At 41.6% G+C, this 12,101-nt stretch overlaps 1 protein-coding gene across 3 annotated transcripts in view; it reads right to left on the bottom strand.

The window, feature by feature from the left end:
* The window catches only part of LOC105856253 (RNA polymerase III subunit K), a 114,297-nt gene that overhangs the window by 14,290 nt on the left and 87,906 nt on the right, over window positions 1–12,101 (bottom strand). The window contains exon 2 of one of the 3 annotated variants that reach the window (XM_075999610.1): window positions 1,423–2,442. The exons of the other annotated variants lie outside the window; for them this stretch is intronic. Coding sequence (XP_075855725.1) covers window positions 1,582–1,908 — 327 coding nt within the window. The 5' untranslated portion in view covers window positions 1,909–2,442 and the 3' untranslated portion in view covers window positions 1,423–1,581. Of the gene's footprint in view, window positions 1–1,422; window positions 2,443–12,101 lie in introns of those variants that run through there. 3 annotated transcript variants of the gene reach the window in all.

Below are 12,101 nucleotides of genomic sequence, written 5' to 3'. Positions count from 1 at the left end.
TTCACAACAGTTTATCTCCAGATTGAAATTTCTGATGATTACTCAGGTTTGACTTCCTAAGGCTTTTCTCCACTGACTGCAATCCTATGGCTTCAGTATATATTCAAGAATAATGAATGTTTGAACTGTAGTTGAAAGACTATCCATGGTCACTACATTCATAGGGTTTATCTCTGAATTTAAAAACCCTTCTGAATTCTCTGATGTTAATTAAGATCCAAAGCTTGGCCAAAGGCTCTTCAATGCTCTTCGTACATGTTTCCTCACCATCATGGCCTTTCTTCGTAATTTATAATCTCTGAAATTGGGCTGAAGGTATGGTCATGTGACCTACACCATTGGCTACCTGTCCTGTTTATGGTTATATCCCCATGTAGGATAGTATCTGAGATTAGAGCACAATTACTCTAACACTTACTATAGTCTTAGAAGCCCCCTGGATGGGAATTAATCCTGTGAATATCCATCCCAAGCCTTAAACATTTATCCTTTCAAGGGAAGTTAACCTACTTTTCTTTTTTTTTTGGATGGCAAAAGATTGTTTATTTTTCAATGACACTATAGCTGATTGACTTACCAAACTAAGCAATCATCACTAGAACTATTCTCAATATACAACAGAATTTCTTAACAAAAATTAAAAATGAAAATGAGGCTGCAATCAAATTAAGTATCCAAGTGGCTCACTTGTTAGCCAAGAAAAAAGAAAGCCATTTACTGATGGCGACTGAATAAATCATGTTAGCTGGGTGTGGTGGCTCATGCCATACACACTTCAGCAGATGTGGTATGTGCCGAGAAGACAGGTTGGCTTAAGACTGTCAGCCTTTGGATGAAAACAGTTGTCCTGAGGGTTAAGCAGCTTGGAAGCAACATCAACACTCAGTTAAAAACCAAAGCAAATGCTTCGAAGTAGATTTCCTTGGCTCTCGGTGAACTGATCGATGTTACTGCTCAGTTGTTGGTTATCTGAGGAGTCAGAGCCTCAATGCCGAGTTTAGAGGCACTAAAGAATTAGTCTCTTGGCCGAGCCTGGTGGCTCACGCCTGTAATCCCAACACTCAGGGAGGCCCAGGTGGGAGGATCGCTTGAGCTCAGGAGTTTGAAACCACCCTGAGCAAAAGTGAGACCCCTGTCTCTACTTAAAAATAGAAAAAATTAGCTGGGCATGGTGGTACATGCCTGTAGTCCCAGCTATTCAGGAGGTTGAGGCAGGAGGATTGCTTGAGCCCAGGAGTTTGAGATTGCTGTGAGCTAGACTCTGTCTAAAAAAAAAAAGTGTTGGTTGGTGGTAAGGGAATGTCAACTGCCCAATAAATGTAAATAATTAACAAATAGGACCTTCAACAGAGAATACTTAGTTATAGGTCTCCTCCCCACACATAAAAACTCCCTGGACATTAATAACTTCATCCACTCTGATAAGCAAATGGGCTACTTTTCTTGACACGCCGGCCCAACACCCCCAAAACAGTTAGTTTTCTGCCATGCCAGCAGAAACACAGAATTCATAATCCCAGCTGAGAATCCACCCTGGGGGACAAGGTAAACAGACGCTCAGGCAGCTGGGCCACCCTGGCCCTAGTCCCTCCAGCGGTGTCCACACTGAGCATTGCAGCACTTGTAGAAGGTGGTCATTGGCTCGTCTGCAGAGCGGGTCTGAAGCTGCATGAAGTAAGCACGAGGATGTTCGCATTTGGGACATGGCTCTGCAGTAGAATCAACATTCTCCCAGGCAGCTGCTCCCCTAAGCACATCATCCACTTCTTTCAGCTTTGGATACTTCCGATTTGTTACCTTGCGAGTGACGTTGTGCACGTAGGGGCAAGTGTTGCAGGCGAAGCGGTGGCAGCGCTGCCCCTCCTCCACGATCAGCCCATTCCCGCAGCACAGGCAGAAGAGCAGCATCGTCTCGGACTCCGCCCCGCAGGCTCCTACTTTTCTTTTTTGACACAGAGTCTCACTCTGTTGCCTGGGCAAGTGCTGTAGTGTCAGCCTAGCTCACAGTAACCTCAAACTCCTGGGCTCAAGTGATTCTCCTGCGTCAGCCTCCCGAGTAGCTGGGACTACAGGCATGCACCACCATGCATGGCTAATTTTTACCATTTGTAGGAGAGATGGGGTCTTGCTCTTGCTCAGGTGGGTCTTGAACTCCTGACCTCAAACGATCCTCCCCCTTGGCCTCCCAGGTGCTAGGATTACGGGGTTAGCCACCATACCTGGCAAATCTGCTTTCCTAATTTGTCTTTATACTCAAAAGTTTTTAAGGTCGGAATCACAAAGAGTTAACCTTGGAATATGGCCACATTCCCTATGATCCAAATTCTTCCTCAAATCTTTGATTTTGTATACATTTCTTATTCTCAGGCTCTTCTCATCTGACAGAAAAGTTTTAACTGTCATTTATTTCTCATACTTGGCATTAGTGAGACGATCAAACAACTGTAAAGACAAGAACAGAATTATCTCACAGGTCTCCACCATGTAACTTCCTAAGAGGCAAGCCAAGGACTGACTAGATTTGCCCTCCATCCTGACAGAAATACTAAAACATGGACAGAAATAAGAAATAATTGTTTTTAAGACACTGAACATCAGGCAATGAAGAATAGTGACCCCTGAGAGATAGGGAAGAATAACGGCGAGGCACTATTGCTTTAGAGTTTACAGTTCATAGAGCAATGAGGGAGAATGCAGTCAGAGTCCAGGGAATTCCTTGAATTGAGGTGACAGAGATGAGAGAAATGAAAGACCAAGGTGGCTAGAGTTCACAGAACAGAGAACCTCACAAGAGAGAGCTACACAGAAAGAACCCTGGAGATCTTGGAAGGATTGCCATTAAGTATTCTGCAGACTACTGATCAGTAAATTTACAAAAGCAAACTACCCAAGACTAGGGGAAAAAACCAACTGAAAGGATTAGAGGTAACAAATGTCAGAAGCTCAAACATGTCTGGAGATCATGCCTGTTTTCACCAGCCAGAGAGAAAACCTCCTAATTCATGTGGTAAGGGGGTATTCATAATGACCTTGTCTCAGCAGCAGGGGATAATTAGCTTTATGCAAAACACTGCTGTGGTCCTGCCTAACAAATCATAAAAGCACAACTTGAAAAGATCTACTTCCAAACAAGTGCACTGAGATGCAGGAACAAAGCTCAAGAAGATTTATATGAATATAAAAATATCTAGCACCAAAAAGCTAGAATTTTAGCACAAGGTAAAATTCATAATGCCTGGCATCCCATAAAAAATAACCATGCATGCGAAGTAGCAGGAAAACATAACCCACCATGAGGAGAAAAATCAATAAATCCAAAATAACTGAGAATTGCTCATGCTATAATTAGCAGATAAGCACATTAAAAGTTATTACAAATATATTCCATGTGTCAAAAAGCTAGAGGAAAGAATGGTCATGTTAAGTAAAAACATGATATATATATATTTTTTCTTTTTATTTTATTTTAGCGTATTATGGGGGTACAAGTGTTAAGGTTACTTATATTGCCCATGCTGACCCTCCCCCCGTCGAGTAAGAGCTTCAAACATGTCTATCCCCCAAACGTTGCACTTCTTACTCATTGTGGTTGTATATACCCGTCCCTTCCTCCCCCTTCCCACCCTCCCGACACCCGATAAATGTTACTCCTATATGTCCAATTAGCTGTTGATCTGTTAATACCAATTTGCTGATGAGTACATGTGGTGCTGGTTTTTTCACTCTTGAGATACTTCACTTAGTATAATGGGTTCCAGCTCTATCCATGAATATACAAGAGGTGCTATATCACCATTGTTTCTTAAAGCTGAGTAGTACTCCATGGTATACATATACCACATTTTATTAATCCACTCATGAATTGATGGGCACTTGGGTTGTTTCCACAGCTCTGCAATTATGAATTGTGCTGCTATAAACATTCGAGTGCAGGTGTCTTTTTCATAAAGTGACTTTTTATCTTTTGGGTAGATGCCCAGTAGTAGAATTGTTGGATCAAATGGTAGATCCACTTGTATCGCTTTGAGGTATCTCCAAATTGCTTTCCACAGAGGTTTAACTTGTTTGCAGTCCCACCAGCAGTGTAGGAGTGTTCCTCTCTCTCCCCATCCATGCCAGCATTTGTTGTTTGGGGACTTTTTGATAAAGGCCATTCTCACTGGAGTTAAGTGATATCTCATTGTGGTTTTGATTTGCATTTCACTGATGATTAGAGATGTTAAAAGATTTTTCATATCTTTGTTGGCCAACATTCTGTATTATTTTGAGAAGTTTCTATTCATGTCCTTTGCCCATTTTTTGATAGGGTTGTTTGATTTTTTTCTTGCTGGTTTTCCTGAGTTCTAAATAGATTCTAGTTGTCAGCCCTTTATCAGATGTGTAGCCTGCAAAAATTTTCTCCCATTCTGTGGGTTGTCTGTGAGCTCTCTTGACAGTTCCTTAAGCTATACAGAAGTTTTTTAATTTCATTAGGTCCCATTTGTTTATTTTTGTTGCTGTTGTGATTGCCTTTGGGGCCTTCTTCATAAATTCTTTGCCTAGGCCAATGTCCTTGGAGGTTACATGCGTTTCCCGAAGGCAGCAGATACTTGGCTTGTGTTTTCTTATCCATTTGGCCAGCCTATGTCTCTTGAGTGGGGAGTTCAAGCCATTCACATTTATTGAGATAACTGATAGGTGGGGAAGATTTCTGTTCCTTATGTTGGGTTGTCTCTTGAGCCATTGTAGTGTCTGGGCTTTGATCTTTAGCTTTGAGTAGATTTACATTCGTGAGTGTTTATTGTGCTGATCTGTGGGTAATACTGTTTTGAGTACTTCTTGAAGGTCTGGTCTTGTCTTGTTGAATTCTCTCAGTCTTTGCTTATCTGAGAATGTCTTGATTTCTCCTTAATATACAAAACTTAGTTTTGCAGGGAATAAGATTCTAGGCTGGGCAATGTTCTGTTTCAGAAGAGTGAGAATGGGGGGGGGAAGGCAGTCTCTCCTTGCTTGTAAAGTCTCATTAGAGAAGTCTGGTGTTATTTGAATTGGCTTTCCCTTGTATGTTACTTGCTTCTTTCGTCTTACAGCTCTTAGAAGGGCCTCTTTAGTTGACATTTTGGTCAGTCTGATGACTGCATGTTGTGACGTCTTCCTGTTTGCACTGAATCTCCCAGGGGTCCTCTGAGCTTCTTGAACTTGTATATCGAGATTTTTAGCAAGGCCTGGGAAATTTTCTTCTATTATATCTTCAAATAGTTTGTCCAACCCTTGTGTGTTGTCTTTTTCGCCTCCTGGCAACCCTATGACCCTCACATTAGGTTTCTTCACATAATCCCACATCTCTTGTAGACTTTGCTCTTTTATTTTGTTTCTCTGCTCTATCTCTGTGACTGATTTATTTAATTGGAAGGTGTTATCTTCAATCTCTGAGATTCTTTCTTCTGTATCATCTACCCTGTTCTTGAGGCTTTCCACTGTATTTTGTAGTTCCCTGAATTGATTTTTCATTTCCAGGAGTTCAGTTAAACTTTTGTTCATTGTGTCGATTTCTTTACTGAACTTTTGTTCCAGGTCCTGGAAGCTTTTCGTGGTTTCTTTGTGTTGGTTACTGAGTTGTTCTTGCAGGTCATTGAATTTTCTCATGATCCACATTCGAAATTCCTCTTCTGTCATTTTGGTTGCTTGATTTTGATTGGTGCCCGTTTCTAAGGGGCTGGTGCTCCTCTTTGGGGGTGTGGTTTCCATTTGGGTCTTCATATTTCTGGAGTTCCTTCGCTGATTTCTTCCCATGTTGATCAGTTGTTGCTTCTTTGCTTTAGGTTTTTGTTTGGGTATTCACACGCCTTGTTTAGTTTCTGAGCTGGTAGGTGGTGTCTGTAGGTGAGGTTCGATGACTCCCTGTATAATGAGTCAGTAGGTGCCATGAAGAGGGTGTGCAGGGTTTCCTCCTTGTCAGTAGGTGGCGCTTGCTTGGAAGAACAGGCTATGCTATTGTTTTTGTTACCTGTGACCAGCTCTTGATCCTCTGGAGAGGCACTCTAGTGCCTCAAGTGGTCGGTGGGGCCCTGGGCCTTCCAGGTGTGTCCTTTTCTCCTTCTCAGTGAGGGCTGGTCTGGTAGTGAGTCTGAGCGGAGCTGGGTTGGGTAAGCCTGCTCTCAGGCACCACCAATGCTGTTAGTAGGGGTCAAAGTTCTGTTTTCTGTGTCCGGGAAAAGCTGTCAGGGAGGGGCCGGAATGGCCCCGATCAGTCAGAAAGTCTGCGTGTGGGGGTGTGGCTGTCTGAGATCGGCAGTCTGGAGCGGGCCTTGCTTCTTTCCACCCTCCCCAACTCTGCGGCTACTCCTGGGCCTCTGCCAGCAGGCCAGACCACATGCCACCAGGCCTCCCCTGCCTGTGATGCCAGCCGGGAGGTTCCCGGCGCAGGAACGCCACCTGGGCTGGGCACACGGCCTCCGTTTGTGAGGAGGGTTGCCCTCTAGGACACTGATCTGCCCCCGAAGGCACACACACCTCAGTAGGCTGTTCACATATATTTCTTCTGTGTCCCAGGCAATGCGAGACCTCAGTGAACGGGATGTGGTCTGCAGGTCTGACCTCTGGGTCCCAGAGTTCAAACTATATCTCCACCAGGGAAAGGAGTGCCGGTCCCAATTCACCCACGGGGAGCCCAAGCTGGGTCTATGTCTCTCAGCCTCAGGGTCTGCCCCGTTCTCCTGGGATCACCGGGCCAGGAGCTCCTGTGAGGGCTGGAGGGTGGGGAGCTCACAGTCTGAGTTCCCCTCAGTCACTTGTAGGGCCCCAAAAGGGCAGGTCCCGTCCCCTGGAGATGTCTCCGGCTGGTGGCTGTATTGTCTCTCTGGGCAGTAGCGGATAGGGTCGGCGGAGGGGAGAATGAAGCAATATGGTGACTGCCGCGCGGCTCGGGTCTGTGAACAGGAAGTTCTCTGTGGGAGTTGGGACCCTGGTGTCCTGTCTGCTACAGGCTTACCGCTCACTGGTGGCAGCTGTCTCTGGGCTGGTGTCCACAGGTCTTTCCACCCGCTGGGGCACCCACCAGCAGTCCAAGATGCAAGGGAAGGGAGAGTTAATTGCTCTACCTACCCTTGCCGCTGGTCTCCAGGCTTCTCTGGAGATCTCTGCTTCCAGTTCTCCTCCGCAACCTCCTCTCGTGGAGTCTCCCGTGGTCTCAGGTACCCCTCCTTCCAACCCTCATCTGATCTAGGCTCGTCTTCTTGCTTCTTTCTTCTAGTTTCTGTTAGAATCTGTCTTTTCTGCAGAGACACTCTGGTGGTGGTTCTCGTCCGCCATCTTAATTCGGATCCATGATATATATTTAATAAGGTCCAAATCCTATATCTAGAGATAAAAACTATAATATTTGAGGTGAAAAAATACTGGATGGAATTAATTACTAAGGATTAGTGAACCTGAAGACATAACAATAGAAAATATGCTAAATGAATTAAAATAGATTTTAAAAATGAAGAGAGCATTAATGCTTTTGTTCATGCTGTTTCCTCTTCTGGGAACATTTTTAACCCATTCCACCTACCCATCCTTTAACCAGTTAGTTCTGATCTATCTTTTGGTTTCATCTCCATCATCACTTCCTTGTTCCTTTACCTTCCTGACTAGGTCAAAGCCTCTTTAAACCTATTCACAGAACCATGTACTTCCCCTCCAGAGCACTTATCAAAGTAGCAACTTCACGTATATTTGAGTCTGTGATTAATGTTTGTCTGTCTTCTTCAGAAGACAGTAAGCTTCATGAGGGCAGAGACAACAACATTTCTATTTTTGCTTACTATGCTATCCCCAGCATCTCAAACACTGCCAGTCATACAGTGCCCCTGCACCCTGCATCACATTTGTACCTCTTACCTCTGGGATTTTGATCTATTGGTTATAATCTTTCCCCCGTATCTTCAACCTCTAACTCTCTATTGGCTATATCCTACCCAACATCCCTTCTTCCTTACTAGATAAACTCGACTGTCATTACACTTTTCCCAGCTGCAGAGAGTGGTGGCTGTGTGTCACAGTTCTGTCCAATGGGATGTATCTGGAAGCGACTGAGTAGTATTTTGGGGAAAGCTCCATATAAAGAGACTAATTCTAATGACAAGGTACTTTGCCCTCTTCTCTTCCTCATTCTTCCTACCTGGAAAATAGAAATAATGGCTAGAGTTACAGCACACATCCTGCAACCAGGAGGCACCTGGAAGACAGAATCTTCATGCCAATGACCATGGAACAAAAAGAAAATATAAGGGGCTGGAGATATTGATAAAATCATGGAGGTCCTGGACTTCCTACCACCAGATTTATTTAAGTAAGAGAAAGATATCCCTAATTATTTTAAACAACTAATTTTCAGGTCTTTGTTACTCATATTCAAATGCAATTCCAAAAACCCATCCCAAAACATGAACTAACTTTCTCTTTCTCTCTCTCTCTCTCTCTCTCTCTCTCTCTCTCTCTCACACACACACACACACACACACACATATACAGTCTCTAACACATTATCTCATTCACACATGATTCCCTCTGTAACTCATATGATCATGACTGATTTACAAATTATAATCTACACACATTGTCCCAATTCTCCAAACTATCACATTCACACTTTACCTATAAATCCTACTAACACACACAGTCTCTATCACTCCCATTTCTACACATAGTCCTATCCTGTACTATCATATATACAATGTCCTTAGACCCAAACATATATGGTACCCATGCCACACACTGTCAAATATAACTAGCTTTAATCAACTGTCATTATCACATACACAATACCCATCACTCACATAGTCACACCCACAATTACTCAATTCCCATACTATCACAATGCCTAACCACACCCACTATCATACACACCCACATACACTATCATACACATATCCTCACTATGAAACCTGCATCATCCTCCAAATCTCCTTTCACACATTCTCATGCCATCTGTGTATCATGAGATGAAAAAATACTGGATGGAATTAATTACCAAAGATTAGTGAACTTGAAGACATAACAACAGAGAATATTCTAAGTGAAATAAAATAAATTTTAAAAATGAATAGAGCATTAATACCTTGTTCACACTGTTTCTTCTACTGGGAACAATTTCCCTCCATCCTACCTGTCCACCCTTCAACCAGAACTCATTCACAACCAATATCCATATCAACCCTGCTTTCACAAACATACTATCCCCATTCCTCACTGACACTCAGAAACTCTTTGCATTTTTCCATCATGAACTTTATTCAATAACCCTATTCAGACACTCATGATTTCACTTCAAATTATCACACTTTTTTCACTTCAAGTTATCATACTTCTTCATTCAATATGATCATGCATGCTCACTGTATCCATCTGTCCTCACAAATAGACACATTTCTCATTTCCCCTCATATTACACATACACAGATACACTAACCCTATCATCTCCATCTTACATCTGTCTTCCATTTCACATTATACTTTCTCCATTCCACTCTCCCTCTAAATCCTATTACTCAGAATGCCCCATCTACACTTTCACACACACAATGACCCCAATGTACTATCATCACTATATCTTCTTCCCCACTCTCTCACACTCAACCATACAGCATGCATATGCACAATTCTCATCTTTGACAGTATCCCATACACTGTGACCATAACTACTACTATCACATATGCATTCTGATATCTTCCTGTCACTGTTACTTACATTGCCCCATCTTCATTATAACAATGGTTTCATACTGTCCTCAACCATTACACTGTTCCCATTGCCATCATTATCACACATACCTCCACTACTTCACTGTCACACAGTACTCTCCCATCTCTCCATCAAACATAGATCACCCAGACTTTTACACTTGTGGTGCCCACTGCCTACAATCTCATTCTCATTTCTTCGCCTCTTCTCTCTTTTCCTCTCCCTCCTTTGCTCTGTATCTCACACACACACACTTTTCTGATGTGTGGATCTTTCATGAACCCAGATATAATAGAGACATTTCTCACCTGAAGCCTCATTCCTGAGTTCTAGCAAGTGTTACATAGAGGAACATATCATGCTCAAAGGATATAATGCTTGGTGTTCCCACTTGGTAGATAGTGGTGAATGGATTCCTTTTGGTACATTTGCTTTTAAGAAGCATTTCTTCATGTTTTGTTATAGTATTTACATGGGCTTTTAAAATGTGCTATGAATATGTCATCAATATGATACTTTGTAGTTGAGGTATTTATATTATACTTCAGTCTTCCTAAAATATCCTAATACTTTTTTGATTATAGCAAAACTGTGATATTTTTGATCCTGAAGAGATAGGCGGGTTCAAAAAAATGGCAATACTGAATATATCACTGTAGCTATGTTAGAGGGTACACTTAATCTTTACTTCTCATGTTTCTAAGTGGAAGAACTTCAAATAGACTAACACTCCCGCTTTTCTGCCTACAGGAGGAGAAATGAGTTATATGACTAGTATGTTTGGAAGAAACATCTGCATATGCTTGGCTCAGGCCCTTGCTGTGCTTATAAAGAACATGCCATGCAACAAGGGGGCCCACTTTTGGCTTCTTGTGATTTTTCAGCATTGCTAGTGATTGTCAGGATAAATTTGCTTAATTTGGGGGTTCAGCATTAGGAAGTCTACACTAAAACCAAATTCCCTGAAGTTTTATCCATAAGGAAGATGATGTTTTGATCTCCATTTATCTGATTCCTACATCTTTAAATTTCAATTGGTTCTGAACCTAGCCAGGGAAGGTGAGTGTTATTTATTGATCCTTTATAACCCCCACACAATGTACCATTGAAATTGTGTAAATTCTCTTTACTGGCATTATCCATGTTTTACCACAGATGGATTTCTGGATGGAGTTTGCTTTTGATTAGCACTTAAGACAAACACTGTTAAAAATTAAGATCAGGTCTAAACAAGGAAACTGTATTGTCACTACCTAAGACTCCTGGTTTCCCTGGACTAGAGATTCAAATTCCAAATGGGTAGAGTAACCATAGTACAGTAGGTGAATGAAAACTACTGGTGGGGAGCAGGCACCAACCAGATGTATCTTCCTTGGCCATACTGATAAGTTCAGGGAGGGCATAATCAAAAGACCTCTTTCATGGAAGGAGTGGCAAACTTTTATATGAAATGATTTAGACATTCATCCAGATGTTATGGAAGCCTTACTAAAAAGACTGATTACATAACAGTGAGCCATTTCTTAACGGATAAAAAAACACTTTAATAAAAAATATTTAGTCTGCTCTTGTTAACAAGTTACATGGAAATATAAATCTAACAGCCATTTTAGCTCTTTTGTTTTTCTTTTTCTTAGCTAGCTTCATGCTAGCTTTTGAGCCCTTGCATATAAACTTAAATACTGGGTCTGTTCTCAGTGAAAGATCAATATTTCAGAGTACAATTTGTGTCCAAGGTGACTAGGCTCAAATATTGCAATTTTCACAGTTTTACCCTAGGACAATTAGTGTTGTAAAGAAATGCCAACTATTCTCTGGAAATAAAGTAGTGTGGAGTGGAATTCATGTGTAATGTCTTTTGCATAGTAATATCTTTCTTATCTACACATAGTGTTCTAGTGGTACTGACCTAAATACACCTTTTCCAGTCTACATCAGGGTTCACAAAGTAATCATTAATAAAAACAAAAATACAAAAAAGGTCTCAGTAGTCAAAGACAAATGAAACAAAACTATATGGCAAGATAAGTGAAACCATAAATATCAAGTAATAAGAACACCTGAGGAACGTCAAGTGTAACACACACACAAACACACAAAAACTTTCTGGAGCTCAAAGCTTAAAAAAAATTCCAATTAAACAATAAAATGAAAAATGATGTCACCAATGAGCTCTGAATTACTGGACTAGAAAATCAAGTGCAAGATTTATATTAAAGTACTGAGGAAAAACAAATCAAGCAATAGATTTAATGAGGTACAAGATAAGATATTTAGAGGATAGTGCCAACGGACCTAATGTAATTATGTGTAGGGGGATGAGGAGTTAAAGGAGAAAAGCGTAAATACTTCAGAGGGAAGAGAGTAAATAATTAAGTAAATGAGGAGAGAAGAT

The sequence above is a fragment of the Microcebus murinus genome, chromosome X (assembly GCF_040939455.1).
Source record: "Microcebus murinus isolate Inina chromosome X, M.murinus_Inina_mat1.0, whole genome shotgun sequence".
NCBI lineage: Eukaryota > Metazoa > Chordata > Mammalia > Primates > Cheirogaleidae > Microcebus > Microcebus murinus.
Note: the sequence above shows the minus strand (reverse complement) of the source record. Positions and strands in the feature narration are given on the sequence as shown.